This window comes from Carex rostrata, chromosome 9 (assembly GCF_964058835.1).
Source record: "Carex rostrata chromosome 9, lpCarRost1.2, whole genome shotgun sequence".
NCBI classification, from domain to species: domain Eukaryota; kingdom Viridiplantae; phylum Streptophyta; class Magnoliopsida; order Poales; family Cyperaceae; genus Carex; species Carex rostrata.
In genome coordinates this window covers 13,297,576-13,317,769 of record NC_135926.1, presented here as the reverse complement: position 1 = coordinate 13,317,769, position 20,194 = coordinate 13,297,576, and the positions used below count along the sequence as shown (strand labels likewise).

The following is a 20,194-nucleotide window of genomic DNA, read 5'->3' as shown; positions in this document are numbered from 1 at the left end:
TTGTAATATTTCAATAAAGCATAAATAAATCATAACATCTCATATTTAATTAAAAAAATTAAAATAAAAACAAAAAACTTATAACCGGAGAGTTATTCCGGAAAAATAATTTTGAAATTAAGAGAATTATTTTTAAGAAAGAGAGGTTGAATTCGGAAAATTATTTGAACAGATCTGAAAATAGTTGAAATGGGTGAAAATGGATGCAAATTTTTAAATTTTAATTTTTTTTAATATTAATATAAATTTGAATAATTATATCCATCCTCCCATCATTCCCCAGACACGTTTTTAGAGATGTGTTTTTTTTTTTTCATTTTTCAATGTCGTCCACATTTTTCACGGTCTATAAGGAATTTTGCAAATCTAAAATCACGAACGTATTCTACGCAATTTTATCTTTCAAATGAGATCTACGATGACATACTTTCGGCCTCATCATCACACAAGTATTTATACATCATCGTGCAAATATTTATATTTATACTTGTAAGTATTTATCTTCCCCAATCGTGTTCAACTTCCATAAACTAACTTAACTAACTAGTTCAATTAAATTTATTCAAAATACTGTGGTCTTCCAAGTTTAATTAAATTCATAGGTATAAATATTTGGAAAAGCAAATGCATGTTTTTAGATGTGATTTTTTTTTCTTTTTTCAATGTCGTCCATATTTCTCATGATCTACGAGAAATTTTGCAAATCTAAAACCACGAGCATATTCTACGCAATTTTATCTTTCAAATGAGATCCATAATGACATACTTTCGGACTCATCGTCACACAAGTATTTATACCTTATCGTGCAAATATTTATACCTATACTTGTAAGTATTTATCTTCTCCAATCGTGGACCCCGCATCTCCGCATCAACCTTCTCCAATCGTCTCTACATCAACATTTATCTAACAAAAATAATTGACCACGTAGGTATAGATACTGTAATGCATTGGTATAAATACTTGTAATATTTGATATTAATACTTTTAAATGTCAGCAGCGTCATATGTGTAAAATACTAGGTATAAGATCATCTACATCCCTGAAACTATTTGAGTTTCTAATCTGATGTGGCAGTTTCTAAACCAGTTTCAGGGATGCAGATGAGTTTCTTATTTAGCAACTTTGCTCCAAAGTTTCTTAATAAGAAACCGTTTATAAACTCTGACGTGGCCAAATAATTCGCTGAAATTCTTTTCTCTTGTAATTTATTTGCTGATGTGGCAATTAAGAAACTCTAATTTTGAGTTTCAGGGATGTGAGGGTTTATAAACTTTCAGAGATAAAGTTTCTAAAAATTGGTTAACAGTTATTTAGAAACTCCAAGAGTTTCGGGGATGTAGATGCTCTAAATACTTGTGTGACGACGAGCTCAGAAATATGTCATCATAGATCTCATTTGAAAGATAAAATTATGTAAAAGACGTTCGTGGTTTTATATTCACAAAATTTCTTATAGATTGTGAGAAATGTGGATAAGATTGAATAAATAAAATTGAGAAGATAATAGCAGATGAGAGTGAGGAGACAATTATCAGGGCCGTATAAATTTCGGAGAATAATGACATCTGAAGCCGAACAATCTGCAACCGACCGTGAGAAGCCGGGTCTTGATTTGTTACCTATTTAATTTTCGCTTATGAAATTATTGTTTGTGATTGTGATTATGGCGGTGATTATATCAATTACTAATTAGTTACAAGTGACTTTTATTCTGAACATAAAAATGATCATGATAATTTTTATTTTTATTTACAAGTAATTTTAAACCGGAATCAGTAATTTATATTCAAAATATTTTTATTTTTTCTAATATAATACAAAGAAATATTTTACTTTTTTTTTACAGTCGTAAAAAAATTATGACATGAAAAGTATTAATCCGGATTGTTTGTCGCAGTTTTTCTAATAAATTAAATTATATAGTATTCTATATATTTTCAAAGAAATATAAATATATTTCTAATATTTCAATACAAAAATAAATAAATCATAACATTTTATAGTTAATTAACAAAAATCTATAACCTGAGAGTTATTTTCCGAAATAAGAATTTTTGAATCCAGATAATTTATTTGAAAAAGAAACGCTGAACCTTAAAAATAATTTTTCGGTTTAGACAGATATGAAAATAATTTAAAATTAGATGCAGATTTTGAAATTTTGAATTTTTTTGAATATTAATAAAAAATTCGGAGAATAATAACATGAAAAGAGCTGCACTAAATCCGAACAATTTGCAACGGACAGTGAGAAGCGTGGTCTTGATTTGACCTATTTAATTTTGGCTTATGAAATTACTTTGTGTGATTGTGATTGTGATTACAGAAGTTTCTGGAATCAATTCATGGTGGCATGGCATCTTCATGTTTCTACCTCTCCCTCCTTTGTAAGTTCTTTCTCTTTTTTTATTCTCAAGAGATGCAGCCTCTGTATTTAAAGTCAAATCATTTTGACTTTGTGAGTATTCTTTAATTTTTATAATATATCAATTACTAAAAGTAATTAGTTAATAAAAGTAATAGCATTATAGGCTTATAGCACAATGAAACAACTGAGATTTCTTTAATGAAAATTAGGCACAACTTTTGAAGTGATGTCCAGCTGTCCACAAAACAGGGACCACAGAATGGTAACGCGGAGCAATCCTAGCCGTTGAAACTTAGCCGCATCAGATATTTTAAATATCTTTATTCTTACCCTACGGCCTACGCGATTAATCAGACTTGGTTCATACATTACCAATACACCAATTTTCACATGGCGCCTCAAAATTTAAGAGTAATTTTCATTTTAAGAACATTTACCAAACTTATTATACAAGGCGACCTTCAATCAGTATTTAACTGAATCCCAGCAATTTTAATTTTGGTGAGATCAGGTCACCTAAAAAGAATAATAATAATAATTCTTACTAAAAAAATAAAAATTGAAAAATTTAGACCGTTTTTGGAAAGAAGAATATCCTTCGACAATACACCATGGACGGCCGAAAGGAATTCGTATCTCCTAAGGTAACATAATATTTCTGTTCAAATCTGGACTGTCCAATCATCATCTGCACGATTATTAAAGCAGCTTCGTGAGTTTTATCTCAGATCAGACGGCCGTAATTATAACAGAAATATTTTGTTACCTCAGAGGATATGGATTCAGCCGAAAGTCTCCCGGCCATGTTTCCGATTATTTGTCGTAGAGCGAGATGAACAAATTTGTTTTGATATAAACCATAATTTATAATCTGTGTGTGTAGCGAGTGGTTTATCCTTGCGTAGTTGCGTTATGCTAATATGCTCCATTCAGATGCACGCACGAATAGTTATACAATTATAAAAATAAATAATCCTAGAAATAATATCCGAGCAGTAGGAAGAGATTTTTTGGTGCCACGTAGACGTGGTAGAGGAGAGAGCCTATTACGAGCCAGTAATAGATATTTGCGAGAGATAAACGTGGCGCACTGGCGTGCGAGGAATATATCTTCTCGTTGCCCCAAGAAGAAGACTAGCGATGCAAATCGGACACGGTAAGCTGTGGGTCCCACCGTTCAGTGCCATGATATGGATCATGTGCGCATGGTGTAGGTATTATAGCATGGATGCAGATTTGGCGTTTCACTGGCGAGTGGGGACCACGTTCTTTAACCGTTAAGCGACACGGAAGAGGAGCGTGTGTTTTGACGAGTTTACCCTTTGTGCAGTTTGGAATTTGTCATGGGTCACGACAACTACTGACGGTGTTTTTGAATGAATTTTCTTATTTTCCGTTTCGAAAATGCCAACAGGTCCATAAAAAATGTAAAATTATATTCGAATGGCGGGTTAGGGAATTAAACGGGGGCAAATTTTCTAAAAGGACCCTCTCCTGTTAGAAATGCAGCTTACGTTTACTATTTTTGGCGAGTCTTATATTTTTTTTCTTTTCGTTCTTTTTTACAACACCTTGAGCTGATTTCATTTCACTAAATTTTATATCTTTTAAAATATTTTTTGTAATAAAAATGTGTGCAGCCTTTGTAACGATGAAATATTCGTAGGTTGGGACAAGAACGGGCTACTACGTGAATCTTGGATTCATCAGATCTTCATGTATGTAATTCACTCTATACACATGTAAAGCATTGAGAAATTAAAATAAATAACAAATCTACAGATGTCAATTATTAAAATATATATATTGGTTCAAATCTGATTTGATGACTGTCGATTTTTATAGTTGGTTTAAGAAAAAAAATTACCTGTTTGGCCGGTGTCGGCATTTTTTAAAAATACCCATCAAATCTAAATATATTTGATATTTTTTATTTAATGTTGGATATTAAAAAAAATATCGGAATATATAATAGCCCTTTGCACAAGATTTTATCCATCTTATTCGATTATGCGGCGACCAAATACGCCATAAATAAATTACAGCTTTGAGGCCATTTTCATGTGATTTTTGTTTTTCTGTCATGCCGCACTGATCGTGTAACCAACAATTTTTTTTTTTTTTTCTTGAGCAAATGGAGTAGTTTGTTTGGCTTGACCTATAGAGTGGATGCACAATATAAATTATTATTTTCTTTCCTTTTCCTTTTCCTTTTCCTTTTCCTTTTTGGGTATAGGAATATATATATTTCCACTTTTAACAAAGTTGATGCTGAGAGTTCCCTATTTCCTAAACTTTGGTTTCATCGACATTTATTACCAATTTAACGCAATTTTTTTAAAGTAATTAAATTTATCTGGGAATTAAAATCAATTTTCAATTATAAATTGTTAGAAAGAATAAATAGTAAGAAAATTCAATATCAGAATTATCACAACGGAAAGCAATTTTATCTTTATGTCTAGTCTTTTTAAGCCCTCCCGTAGTTTGTTCAGTCTGTTTTCGTCGTGTCAAGTTTTTGAAAACGCTAGTCAGAGATACACTGCAACAATATACCGAACGTGCCCCGCTGATTCACAACCGAAATATATTGTACTCAAGATGATTCTCTCTTTGCTGAGAATTTTTTTATGTTTTCAATGTATTTTAAATGTGAAGTATGCCATTAAATTATTAATATCACGATTGTTAAATTTGTTCCAATATAGTGTTTTTCTAGTTAGAAAATAAATTATGCTGTAATTCGTTACACAAAAGAATACATCGCTTACTTCACAGATATGTATCGAAGAACTATGCTTTATGCATGGAGGATGGGGTGCGTATCCTCTGAGATATCTCAACTTTTGCGTGACCGACGTGTCCGGTGCCTATTCGGGGGTGATGTAGGGGGTCAGTATTATGTGTACTTTGAGATTCGTGTATAACGTATTTAAACAGTTGAGATTTTCCATAATGTCACGCAAAGTTTGAGATATCTCAGAGGATACGAATTCTGCAGGATGCAGGGATGAAAAGCAGAAATTAATCAGGTCTAGATCCAATAATTTGAGAAGACAAGTGGCAAGTGGCAACTATTCAGCAAAATATCCTACCTAATTTTTATTAATAAAAGGTTTTAATCATTCAAAGTTCAAACGAGCTTTATATGGCCTTGGCCCTTGTGCATGTATCCCAAAATTCTACAGGGACCAGGGAATCAAATCACTGCCTCCTCAGTCCTCAGGCAGGAAATTTAATTTCATTCATCAATTTCATACTTAATTTCATCTATCTAAACGGTCATATTTAAATATTAATTGTATTTTTTCAAAACTCAAATGTTTTTTATTTTTTAATTATAACCGTTCAGATCAAAGAAAAATATCAAATAGATGGATGGATGGATCCTGTGTGTAGGAATTTCCTGCCTACACAGGAGCATGAGATTTGATTCCAGATAGGAGATCGGAGGGGTAATTTGTAGTTATGCCATGCGTTATATAAATTTTTTTGTATTTTGGGTGCACATATAATGTCAAAACTTCTGAATTTTATCAGGAGCCTTTCAAGAGGGTTTTTTTTTTTTTTATAAAAACTATTATTAAATATTAAAAAACCCAAAAAGAGTATCTATGTTTTTCGATGTCATAGATGGATCCGAACTTTAGAATCATTTTTTTTCTTATAGATCCAAAGTGTTTTATTATGTTTCAGAAAACATTTCAGTCACTATTTGTGTTTCAAAATTTACTGAACATAGTCTGAATTTAGAAGGACGATAGATTGGACATATTTATTGTTTTTCTTTGGTTGGAATTGTAGCCCAGTTACAATGATTTAGAATATGTGCCAAACTGAAAATTATATATACAATTGAATTCTTTACTCTTAATAATCTGTGTTGAATTAAATTATATCCTCTAACTGATTTAGAATGACAAATTTACAATAATCTGAATATTTAGGGACTAATCTGATAATTTTCTATTACATCTAAATATTCTGATACAAATAAGTAGCATATGTGTAATTTTCTATCATTATGTAACCATGTTTGGTTGTGGCCTAAAGGTAGAATAAGGAGTTTAGGCCTCGTTATTCCACTAAACGAGCATTAATTGAGACGGAATAAGATGGCATAAGCCGATCTTTAAACCGGCCTAAATTAAACCACCTCACATGACGGTTTAATTTTATTCCACCTCACATTATAGTTATTATTAATATGTTAATATTATGCAATTAGTATCTTATTAACGATATATAACTATATAATTAATATCAATGTTTTCAGAACCAGACCGAACATCAAACCGGTAAAGCTTCGATTTGACGGTTTACTGGTCGAACCAATAGTTCAACCGGTTCAATTACTGGTTTATTTAAATACTCACATACAAATGAAATATATTCACGAATAATATATTTTATTCGTGAATTTTCATCTACATGTTCAATAATATAATGTGAGATCAAATTTATAAATATATTTCATATGTATCCTCTAACTAAATTTATTAAATAACTAAATGTTTTTCAATAAGTTGAAGAATATAACAACCAAAATATTTTTTATCTAATAATTATCTAAACGTTATATTATAATTACAATAAATTATGTTTTTAATAAAAAAAAGAGTGCTTCAACAAAAAATAACAATAATAATAATAATAAATAAACAATAATAACAAATGTTATTTTGCAAAAAAAAAATACACAAAATACGTATAATTTTAACTCTTTATACTATACATAATTAGTTCTTTTAGAATATCTTAAATCTTGAGGACTTATATGTAAATGTTTTATTATAAAATAGATTAAATTTGTGACTTCACAATTTCACATGTTGCAAGGTACGGATCTCAGAGCCTAGGTACTAGCTAATAGTCATTCCTAAGCTTCTCTCATTTAAAGCAAGAAAAAGTACAAAAAATTTGAACTCATGTAAAAACCCGATTTTTTTTAAAGAATTAGCTATCGATTTTCTAGAAAATCGGAAAAATAAACCTGCTTTTACTGGTTCAATAGCACAAACGGTCTTCTATACAAACCAAACCGGAAAGAGGTCCGGTTCCGGTTTATTTCGGTCCAACCGTCCGGTCCGGTCCGGTTTTAATAACACTGATTAATATGCTACAGTGTTAATATATTAAATAATAATTATAATAATATTATAATATTTTATAGTTATTATTAATATATTAATATTATATAATTAGTATCTTATTAATAATATATAGTTAATATATTAAATAATAATTATAATAATATATTAATATTATATAATTAGTATTTTCTTATTCATAATTATTATTAATATGTAATTATATAATTAATATGTTATATTGTTAATATATTAAGAGATGAGCTACGCTACTCCATGGAGTAAAACGCGTTGGTGTTTCATAGCACTATATTTTTATTTTAAAAATTTAAACGACCAATCCGAACCAAATAAGGAATACTTTAAGCTATAATTTAACTTTAAACTTCAATCAAATATTAATAATTTAGACCGACCTAAGTTGAAATAATCATTTAGACCTCTATAGTAGGTTTAGGCCACAAGCAAACATGGGCGAAGGTTTAGATACTTAGATGAGATCTGTCGTTGGGATATTTATGGGCCCGTTTCGCTTTTGTCGGCCTCATTCGATGTATCGATTACATTCTATCGTATTTCGCTGAGAACAAGTTTTCGGACCCATGACCTTTCCAACCAACTTGGCCTTTTGTCATTATTCAAAACCTTTTCCATGTCTTTTTAATTAATGCATTGCAGGAATTAATCAACTATGCCCTCCCATTCCAAATACTTGAGCATGGCAAATAATCCAATTTTTTTGTTTGTAGCACTTCTAAAATTTCAAAATTTAAAGGTACTCTTTTTTATTGTTTTTTTGTAGGGATAATTGTTTGTATGCCCATTAAAACATTCAAAATTGCCGATATCCTCATCGCACCAATTTTTTTTTACAGTGAAACCCGTGAACACTGTAAATTTTGTTTCTCAATCCTTTAAAGATATGTCTACAACCCCTTTAAAGTATTTGTGTCAAGTTTTTAAATCTTACACATAACTTAACAATTTTTTAAAACATAAAAAGCATGTAGGCTCTTTAAATTTTGTTTCTCAAGTCTTAAAACTTATGTTTACAATTCTTTAAAGTACTTGTGTCAAGCATTTAGATCTTACATGTACCTTATCTTTTTTTTTTTTACAGTAAAAATCCGTAGACACTTAAAATTTTGTTTCTCAAGCCTTTAAACCTTACACATATTTTTATCAATGGGTAGTTTTTGTATATAGCATATGAAGCCTTTCAACATTTTTTATACCATTTTGAAAGTATTTTGATACAATTTTTTTTACATTTTGCTATAGTTTTGCTATAGAATTTTGGTTCAATTAGGTTGTATTTTGGTGCAAGTTGGATACCATTTTGGTGCAATTTGTATACAATTTTGGTAGCATTTTGATTCAATTCGTGTACAATTTGGGTTTACAATTGATGCATATTTATACCTAAATTTTGGCTACTATTGTTTTGTTGTATAAGAAGCAAAGGTTTAAATAATGTTTATTGTGTCATAACATAACGGTCGAAAAAACAGTGTTATTACCATATTGCGTCGCTATAACGCGCTATAGCTTTTATAGTTCAAAAATACTATAACAATGCTGTAGCGCGCTATTTAGAACCCTGATAACTATCACTGGTCTACAATTACACATTTTGGGCGGACAATTGGTCTCAATGTTTTCTAACATAATACTAAATTTAACTACAACTATAAGTTTAATTTATCCTAGATACCCAAATTATAGTTTACAAATAGGCCTACAAATATCTTCATTTCTCCATTCTTACAATAAGCATCTATAAGTAGTTCTGATCCACCAACGATTTTGATTAAAATATTAGATTTTAGATTGAATATTAACTATCCGATCAAATATTATGATTTTATGCATCTTTTTTATATTTGTTTACGTGTAAAAGTCTAAATTTATTTAGACAAGTACTCGCCACATGTACTTACCACATGCAAATTGTATCATCTTTTTAATTGGTCATGATTTCTTTCTATTTTTTAAATGTCATTTAAGTTTTTTTTAATTTATTAATAATTAATTGGTCATATCCCCATTTCTTTATATTTTATATATCATTTAAGGAATGTTATTTGTCATTTAATATGTCATTTTGTTTGGAATATTTTTTTATAAAAATATGTCAAAAAATAAAAAAAATGTCATCTAATATATTATTTAATATGTTGTTTAAGAAATGTTCTTTATGTGTAGATATCATTTTAGAAATATTATTTGTTATTTACTCTATTTTTATTTTATGAAAGTATGTCATTTTGTATGAGATATTTTTTATTCTCTTGTAATATGTCTCTATTGCAACGCATGAACACGATACTAGTTAAAAAAAATACTAACCTTGACACATCATATTGAAGCATATCGTCAGTAAAAAAAACACACACGTTGATGCAGTACAAGTAAAGAAATATATTTTGGAGCACCCCCCCCTCCCCACTTAAATAAAAGAGAGACATATATTCGGTCTGCGCATCTCTATGGGGGCATTGTAGACTAATTAAGTTCCAAAACAGGGTACGCGGAGGGAGGGGAAGAAGAGGATATTGTGCGGAAGTTACGACGACGTTAGACTGCATGTAACTGAGAATCAAAGAGGGAGCGGAGGGTATGCGTACTGTGTGAAACATATGTACCTTATGATATGGAGTGTAAATTTACTGTGCAAAGGGTTCGCCTCCCTCCATCGATGCCCCCTTCCTTCCCTTTAATGATAATTTTTCCCCCTCCATTGAAGCACACTCTTAATCTGTGTAACACTTTTGAATAGACTAAGTCTACGTGTCTCTTGTCTAGTGACCAAAACATACTACTTTCGAGTTTCTAATTTTTCAAAATGCTACAAATAAAAAATTCAGAAGTTTCATTAAAAAAGTGAATTTAAAGATGATTTTAATTTAAAATTGTTGGATTGAAAATATATATCGACGAGTAAATTTGTTATCGAAAAGAGAAAAATTATCCATCATATATATCGAACTTACAAAAATAGTCCTCGTCTTAGGGTTTTATAGGAAAAGGAAAAAGTTGATTGTTGGGAAAAACAAGGTTGAAGGAAATGATTGTACACCTTGCATGTCGGAAATCTCCGTTTGAGGCACATTGTGAAATGATCGGATTTCCATGCTGCCAATTGATCTCCATCAATTGTAGCATTTACTTGAAATTATATAGAAAATCAAATATAAACATAATTTTTTTGAAAAAAAAAGAGATTAGTTGATTCGTATTTCTTTCTTGGAGGTACCTGTGCCACGAATTCGTATCCTCTCAGGTATTGCAGAGGATCACTCTCACTTTACAGTTTGAAATTAAATCTTAACGGTGGCTTAACAAAACAGTAAAACCGTTGGATCAACGATTTTCAAAGTGGCTTAATAAATAGTAAAAAAATTCAGAAAAATGTAAAATTTGGTCTCCAAGCATATATTAATATGGAGAACAAGATGAATGGTTCAGATCGACTTTTTGGATTTCGAAATTTCAAATTTTGACCGTGTGTATTTCGGCCCATATGCTACCGAAAGCATATTAGCCTATCTCTCTCTCTCTCTCTCTATATATATATATGAATATGCTAGCATGCTATGCATAGCATAGAGCCCCTCCGTGCAACGGCTCGGATTTCGAGTTTTCAAAATCCTAATGGTCGATCTGAACCGTTCATCTTGTTCTCCATATTAATATGTGTTTGGAGACCAAATTTTATATTTTTTGAAATTTTTTTACTATTTCTTTAGATTTATTGAAAATCGATGTTTTTGTTATGGTCCAGATTTGCTGAAAACAACGATTTTCAATAAATCTAAAAAAATAGTAAAAAAATTCCAAAAAATGTAAAATTTGGTCTCCAAACACATATCAATATGGAGAACAAGATGAATGGTTCGGATCGACCGTTAGGTTTTTGAAAAATCGAATATTGAGCCGTTGCACGGAGGGGCTCTATGCTATGCATAGCATGCTAACATATTCCTATATATATATATATGTTGAGAAAAGTCCAACTTACACACTAGTTAGAGATAATAATAAATGCCACAAATATATTTATAATTCAACTATTATTATATTATAAGAAGACAACAGCCGCTAACCTAAATAAAAAACACCCAAATTAATTAAACGATTTCCATAGAATTTCACCTACGGACACACCTAAACAAAAAAAAAAAAAAATTCACCTACGGACATCTACAAGATTACACATGCACATGCAAATTAAAATATATATATCCGCACTGGCCTCTGAGATAGAATTTGAATGCTACCTCAGTATTTATAGCACCAATTAAGTTCATGTGTTGTAAGTTGTAACTGATAATACCACATGCATGAGAATGGATCCTTGGTCATATTCATATATATGGAGTCAACATTTACACATGAACCAAATTTGGTGCATACACACACTGGCTAGCTAGCTGGAGGCTGCTACCACAAGAAGTTCATCTGTGAAGAAGTTTGTGGCTCTTCCTCGTCGTGTGATGGCGAATGAGCATGTCGTCCCTCGTATGTCGTAATCACCATTCGTGGGTCTTCTGCCAATCTTTCGATGCGCTTCTTCACCCTGCAATTGTCTTGTGTGCACCGATAATAGCTCCTGATGATCCATAAAAAGTAAAATATATATAATAACCTAGCCAAGTAATTGATTTGAATACAACCAAGTTGCTTTTCCATGTAGCAATGTCGTGCCAATGGTAATGGAAATCATGATGAACATAGAGGTAATTAATAAGTTTTTTTTTCTTTTTCTTTTTCTTCTTCTATATATATATTTCTCTAATATATATATATATATATATATATATATATATATATATATATAACGGCCCCTTGAAATCTACCTGTGAATCTCATAATGATGAAACCTTATTTGAAAGTCCTTGTTACAGTAAGATTCTCAAAAAGTTACTAGAATCAAATCATGTCCCTCACCCCACCCCTTTGCAAAAGTGAAATGAAAAGAGGTCTCACTCATACTCAAATTACAGTGCAAGGGGCCCAGGAAGAAGAGAAGTGCATGATTGCAAGGCCATCAAATCCACCTTTCTTTCATAAGTCTCAATCCTCTCCTCCTCTCCTCTCCCACTTGTCAACAATTGCACGCTTTGCAATTTTTATATATATATATTTAAATCTTAATTTTACTTGCTTAGTGCACTTTGTTTTTTCTGACCCAACATATATATATATATATATATAGAGTAAGGCTTGGGTGCTATGGATAGCATAGAGGACTACGGTGCTACGGCTCAATATTCGCGTTTTTAAAATCCTAACGGTCAATCCGAACCGTTCATCTTGTTCTCCATATTAATATGTATTTGGAGACCAAATTTTACATTTTTTAAAAAAAATTTACTATTTTTTTAGCTAGGTAGAAAATCACTTGATCTAACAAATTCTGCACTATTCAGATATTTGATTTTCTACCTATCTAAAAAAATAGTAAAATTTTTTTCAAAAAATGTAAAATTTGGTCTCCAAACACATATTAATATGGAGAACAAGATGAACGGTTCGGATCAACCGTTAGGATTTTGAAAACTCGAATATTGAGCCGTAGCACCGTAGCCCTCTATGCTATCCATAGCACCCAAGCCTTACTCTATATATATATATGAAATCCACATTCAATATATATATATATAATATTTGACATGTTAATTATTTTTAAATTTTAAAACTGATTAATCTCTTAGAAACTTTATATATAATATATGTACATTGATTTTCCGCCTTCCCCATTTATTTAAAAGATGCATCCAATACGTATCTCATAACTTATTGTTACACCAACACCAAAATTAATTATATGTCACGCTCACGCTCGCTATAATGCTATATATAGAATAAAAAATTACAAGGTCCTGAAATGTAGATAAATTGCATGCATAGGATATATATGGTCAGCTAGTGGTCTCTATAGAAGTAGTAGGTAGTGGAGAGGCAGCAAAAGGGGCCAGAGAAATGATGAATGGCTTAACAACAGAGAGAGCACTTATGCTTCAGCCATCAGATAAGACTGAGGGCTGGGACAGTGTCTCATCTATGGTCCTTTTGTGTGCCCACTATGGGGGCCCCAATCATACACCCCTTGAAAATTACACCAGGCCAGGCCAGGTTAAACTACATCTTCAACAATACTAAATACTATACTATACTATACTAGCCTTAATTTCTTTTCAAAAAATGGACATGTCAATTACTCAATTGTCATGTGTATATATATATGGAAGGTGCATCTCTTGTTATTATATTGGTGGTGAAAGTGATATATATGTTTGTTTTATTACGCGTTAGATCAAAGGTGTCACCATCGCTTATTGCGTTTGCTTTAGATTTGCTTGAGATCTAACAAAACAAAACAACCACTTGCCTTTTTAAAGGGGTTATAGATCTAACTCAAAAAGAACGAGTACTTAATAGAGGGCTTACAAAGCTGATCATATGATAATAACCTTTTTTTTCTTTGCTAAAGGAGCTTGCACTAAATAGCTCTTTTAAACTAGGCAATGTCCTCTTTGTTTTTCTTGTCTTCATATCACTTCAATACAGATATTAAATTTCCAACTAACTACCTTATACCCTACCTTTTTCTACTTTTCCTTGATATGAAACATTTGCAATACCATTGGATGATAATATTATATTGGAGAATGATAAAAAGTGCATTATTGTTACTATTTAATTTGGAGCTTACAAAAATCAGATTTGATGATTAATAGTACTCAAATAAAAATAATATCCAAGTATATAATATTGCAATTAAAATGAACTTTTCTAAGCTTTGCAAATCTTGTGTAACAGTTTTGATAGTCACTCACTTTGCAGCATCACTACAGAAATCCTGATAACTATCTTGCCTCTTTTTATTTAACAGTAAAAAGGTCTAGAGGGTTCTTAAAGTGTTGCACGCTTTGTGTTATGATAAAAATGAATTCCTTAACTTACACTGTGAAAGACTGAAAGCTTCTAATTATACTGGCTTTTTCTGAAAAAAGAATGCAATTATACATCTGGTACAGAGAAAAAGTAAAAGTAGGACAAAAACAACTTTTCTCTATATAGGCTATGGACCAAAATTGGAACAGATATCAAAGTATTTGAAAAGGAAAAAATAATTTTACTTGAGAAACATGATCAGGTTCCCTTCTTTTGAGGTAAGGAACATGAAGTTTTGAAAAGGAAAAAAATAATTTTACTTGAGAAACATGATCAGGTTCCCTTCTTTTGAGGTAAGGAACATGAAGTTTTGAAAAAAGGAAAAACAATTTTACTTGATATACATGGGCAAAAAATCAAATTTTATCAGTATTAATTATAAAATAGGGAAAGCTTAGATACTTCTTCAACATGGAAGTGGTTTATGCTGACTTGTTCTTTCCTTCTTTTATGTTGCCCATATTATATCTTGAATTCTAGTCATTTCTAGCTCCTGATAACTTAATTTGTTTTGACAGAAGGACTTTTGACAAATTTTAAAGAAATCATTAAATCAACTGTTTATTTCTAGTCATTTTCCTTGCTCCTGATAAACTTTTGGTCCAATCAAAGTTTGTTTTGACAGCAGGACTTTTGACTTTAAGCCTAAGTTTTTCTAAAGAAAGGCATTTGAAGATTGAAGGGAAATGATTTCTATGTTATTGGTGAAACCTAAACATTCAGGTAAAAGCTCCTTTGGATTAGACATATCATAAAGTGTGACTACAAGAACAGAAGAAGTAACACTAATTAAGAACTAGTGTGATGGAAAACATAGTAATGACTAGAATTGTTACCCTAAACCGTCGCAAAAAGAAAAAATTGAAGAATGAGAGTAGTCCGTCGCAAAAAGTCACTTTTTTATTCTCGCGAAAGGTGTCTCATTCTTGTTGTATACAGATCATTTAAAATCTTGATGCTTAGAAAATGGGAAGAAAGAGCATTTGCCACATAATTAAGGATTTAATTATATTTAACTTTTGAATCTTGATAAAATTGATGCATCAATCTATATGCCCAAATACCCCCCTTTCGATGTTTGTCTTTAAAATGCAGATACAAAATTGTGCATAAATCTGTTTAATTGTGCACATACAAAGATTACAGTTTTTAGGATTTTAACATTTAGACTTACGCTAAGTTGAAATGATAAGAATATGTCTATTTGCACATTAACTTAATTTATATATCAAAACCGAATATGATCCGGTGCACTTATTTCTTAAATGTTCATATACCATAAAAAAAATAAGTGATAGGCTGATAATGCCAAACCGCAGGGAACCAAATTAACCAATGTACATATATACTAGATGTTGAATATATAATAAAGATACTATATATATCACAAAGTCACACAAACAAGAGAAAAACAAAATGGTCTTAACAATTTATCAATGATCCTTTGCTCCAAGATACATTTGCTGAAAATAATTACATGAAATGTATATGTATATATAGAGCATGCATACGTACCTCGGGTGTTGAGTGTTCTTGACGACCTTCTGACCATACTTGCGCCATTTATAGCCGTCATCTAAGACATCTACATCGCTTAGAGTCTTGAAGCAAAATCTCGGCTCTCTCACCTTCCTTCTCGCCTTTTTCTTCATTCTGACAGCTCCCATGGAGAGAGAGGTGCTACCAACATTGATCATGCCACTACTAGTACTGTTGTTGCTCATGTGGTGCACTTGATCTCTTTCTGGGGATAAGCTTTTTGTATGGACTGTAATGCTGTTATCTTCATCATCTCTTGGCCTATATATAATTAAGATTTGTGGTATCCAAATGAAAATAAATTATAAACTGAGAATTTTATGTAAATATATATACCTCAGATACTGTAATTTGTGTTAATTTCTGAGATATAGTATTCTTGGTCACAAACTCACAATGAAGTTCATGTGTGTATATATATGCATTTGAAGTTGCAAGGTTTTAACTTTTAACTCAATAAAATTTGAAAAACAAAATATTTTTTCCTTTTTAGAGAGGAAAAGAGGTACTCAATATTACTTGATCATATTTACTTAATTGAAGAGCAATTTAATTAGAAAAGGAAGTCAAGTAAACCAGAGAGAAAACACATGCTAATTATTATATCTAGGTTAGAAAAAGATATATAATGAATCTGGTTACAAGTAGTTGAATTAATGAATTAGAAAGAGCTAGGTAGCATTATAATGAATATTTACCAGGGATTACTGATGGATCTGTGTGTTTGTGAAGAACAAGGTCTGAGCGGATCTATGCTTATGCTAGTGCAATCTCTCAAATAATTTAATGGCGGAAAGGTTGGAAGAGAGAGAGAGGAGAGAGAAGGAGAAGTACGGAAGCTAAGAGAATTCATGTTTGGATTTTGGTTGGTATTATCTTGACTACTCTCGGCCAAATTACCTCCATGGTTTATCCCATTCCCACGATGATCTCCTCCTCTTGAGGTAAAGGGATACATGATATCTCTCTCTCTCTCTTTTTCTATGGGATCGATCCGAGGAATTTGGTGAAAGTCATCATATGATGAACAGATCTTATTAAAGGCCTTTATAATGAAAGAGATAATTCTCTTTTAAAAATAAAATACTAAATATTAATTGCCAAACTGTCCTCGGTATGTGTACTTTAATTTGTTTTTCTAGATATATAGATACTATATACTAGTGTAGATTTTCTGACCAATGTATGTAAAGTTATAATATTTTTTAATTGGCTTGTGATTATTTTTTAGGGAGTACTCGCGCTACAATATCTGCACTATATTTGCAAAAGGAATTATAAAAAATTAAATGTACCACTCGGCAGCTACTGCCCAGTTATCAAAAAAAAAAAAAAATTAAATGTAAAAGTATAACTTTCTGCGGAGATCGCAAAAACTCCACAATTCAATTTTTTTTCCTAAAATATTAATACCTATGAACGAAAGTATTTATCCCTATGTACGTAAGTATATTTATACCTATGATATGAACAATTATTTATTGCGTGGGTACTGTAACACGAAGATTACAGTACCCACAGTACAATATCCGCACTGTACCCGCGAGGGACAACCGAAAATTAAATGCAGAAATATAACTTCCTGCGGGGACCGCAAAAACTCCACAATTTGAATTTTTTTTTCTAAAGTATTAATACCTATGTAATTTTCTTTTTCAAATGAGATCCATGATGACGTACTTTCAGGCTCGTCATCACGCAAGTATTTATATCTCGTCGTACAAGTATTGATACCTATACTTGCAAGTATTTTTTATATATGACACTGAAATTATTAATAACTAAGTCTTGAAAGTATTTATACTTATGCACTGAAGTATTTATACCTATAAGGTAAACAATTTTTGTTAGAGAAATACTTCAGTGCATAGCTATTAATAATTTTTACAAGTCTTGAAGTATTCATAACAAGTAACGCATGAAAGTATTAATATTTTTTTAAGTGTTAATATCTTATCTTCTAAGTATTTATATCTACAAAGGTATAAATATCTAAGTATTTTTTATATATGTCACTGAAAGTATTAATATCTAAATATTGAAAGTATTTATATCTAAGCACTGCAGTATTTATTCCTATGAGGTCAACTATTTTTGTTAAAGAAAGATTGACGCGGAGACGAGTGCAGAAACTATGAAAGAGGGACCACAGAGAAAGGGTGTTGTTGGAATTTTAGAATAATAATTAGTGGAAACTATAAAATATATTTTTATAATAATAATTAGTGGGACCATAATATATCATTTCTCTAAGTGTGAGTACTGTAGCGTGAGTACTAAAATAATTATTCTATTTTTTAATCAAAGTATATTTACAAATTATGTGGTAATATATTTTTTATTTTTTTATGGAAGTTAATTTTAAGCGTTTAAGCCTATTTTCAGCATCAGCATTTCAATTTTGATAAAAAATAATATGACGATTATTTTATCCGAAGGTATGGTATGAGGGGCCATTTTAATTTTATTTTTGAATCTGTCGACATTTTAAATTGAAAGTTTGGAGATTTATTTGTGTGCATATTGAAGGCAAGGAAGTATAACAAAATCAATTCAATCAAATTAGTTCACTATCTTTTGGATTTGATATGTAATTATTAAAATTTCTCAAAAGCAACCCTAGAGGCACCGAAGTTGATGCATTTGATGGCAGCATCAAATCCAATTGTTTCTGTCGTCATGAATAAATAATTACATGATTGTAGAGGATCATTATACTTTCATTCATATATATATATAGGTTGTGGATTGGATCAAATCATGTGAGGAGGTTCAGACATTTGGTCAATATTCAGATCATAAGCAATCATGCATCTACAGGCAATTACTAGTTCAGACTTGAGACCTATAGGAAGGTAAATTATTTAATCATATATACAAGGAACTTTTTTTCTTTAGTGAAAAAAAGAGAATTATAGCAAGAGTAGGAAATAAATCTGCTGTGATTCTAAAGTAAATAATCACAGGGATCTGTAATTCCTAATCCACTCATTCATCTATTTTGAGATTCGTGCATGTAAATTATTTGTTTTTAAGATTCGTACATGAAGAGAAATGAATGGTTAGATTGGGAATTGCAGAGTTCCTGTAATTCTTCGGAATCACAGCTGATTTACTTCCCAAGAGTAAGGTTGTGCTCCACAAACACATAGTGAAACCTCATTAATGGAAGGGGAAGGGAGGAGACGGGGGTGAAAGCTCTCATCTGTACAGTAATATTACACCCTGATTTGGGAGTGAAGGTTTTCGTCAAAAATCAACACAACATTAATCTTGCCTCTCCTTCGTAGTGTTTGTTCACCTCCACTCTCTCTCTCTCTCTCTCTTTTCCCTCTTATAGAGCAGGTGAAATCGTCGGTCAACTTCAGTTTGAGGTAAAGCTCACCTTCGCACAATGTTTTTCTCTTCCCTTCTCTCAGCGTACCCCCAATTGGAATAGAGTCTAACTGTGGTTTTCCATTGATAAATATATCAATTCAAAAGTTAAGATTGGTAGGAATTTTAATTAATTTCTTTTCTCTATTAAAATATAAAAAATTATAACATAGATAGAGTCTTTCTTGTATATCTAAATTATAATACACTTTATTTATTTTTCTAAAAACTTTTATATTTTAATAGAGAAAAATAAATGGATTTAGATCAGTAGGAATTCTGCCGATTTAAACTTTTGAATCGGTAAAATTCTAACGATGTTTCTACTAATGAAAAATTATATGTACTCTCTTTCTATTTCTCTCTTCTGTTTTAATATTTTTTATTTTCAAAAAAATATCATATATACATGCTGCACGACCAATGTGAGATATACAGCAATCATATTGAATCTTGGTGAATGACATTATTCTAGCTACTCAGTCATAGGAGAAGCCAGAAGGAATAAACATGATATGCCAGGAGAGCATCTTGACCGGAAATTAAATGCTAGTAGAATTATACAGTTAAAAGTTTAACATGTAAAATCTGGCAGTGATGATATCATGGTATGGTTGAAACTTGAATGTTTGATTCTTTTTAATATTTAGATATATTTATTCTTAAAAACCCATGGTGTAAACGGATACGGATAATTGCCTATTGATACGGATACAGATATTTTTTTGCATACGGTGAAATAATAGCAGATATGAATACGGATAATTTCATGAAGATGAATATCCGTATTCGTAATTATTCAGATCCGAAATTGCTCCTAACCGGCTCCAACTTTACTGCTCCGGATATAAGTTATT

At 31.0% G+C, this 20,194-nt stretch overlaps 1 protein-coding gene across 1 annotated transcript; it reads right to left on the bottom strand.

Moving 5' to 3' along the window:
- Nucleotides 1–11,519: 11,519 nt before the first annotated feature.
- LOC144559598 (uncharacterized) lies at nucleotides 11,520–16,962 on the bottom strand. Its single transcript, XM_078308667.1, has 3 exons — nucleotides 16,661–16,962; nucleotides 15,939–16,223; nucleotides 11,520–12,075 (listed from the first exon to the last, which is right to left on the bottom strand). The coding sequence occupies exons 1-3, from the start codon at nucleotides 16,918–16,920 to the stop codon at nucleotides 11,907–11,909; spliced, it is 714 nt and encodes a 237-aa protein (XP_078164793.1). The 5' UTR covers nucleotides 16,921–16,962; the 3' UTR covers nucleotides 11,520–11,906.
- Nucleotides 16,963–20,194: the final 3,232 nt, after the last annotated feature.

Bases quoted from the DNA above. Each gene is read 5' to 3' on its own strand.
- LOC144559598 (XM_078308667.1), bottom strand. From the start codon at position 16,920: ATGTATCCCTTTACCTCAAGAGGAGGAGATCATCGTGGGAATGGGATA. The intron at 16,224-16,660 runs GTAAATATTCAT...AATTATATATAG, and splicing joins AGATCCATCAGTAATCCCTG to GCCAAGAGATGATGAAGATA. The intron at 12,076-15,938 runs GTACGTATGCAT...ATGGATCATCAG, and splicing joins AAGAACACTCAACACCCGAG to GAGCTATTATCGGTGCACAC.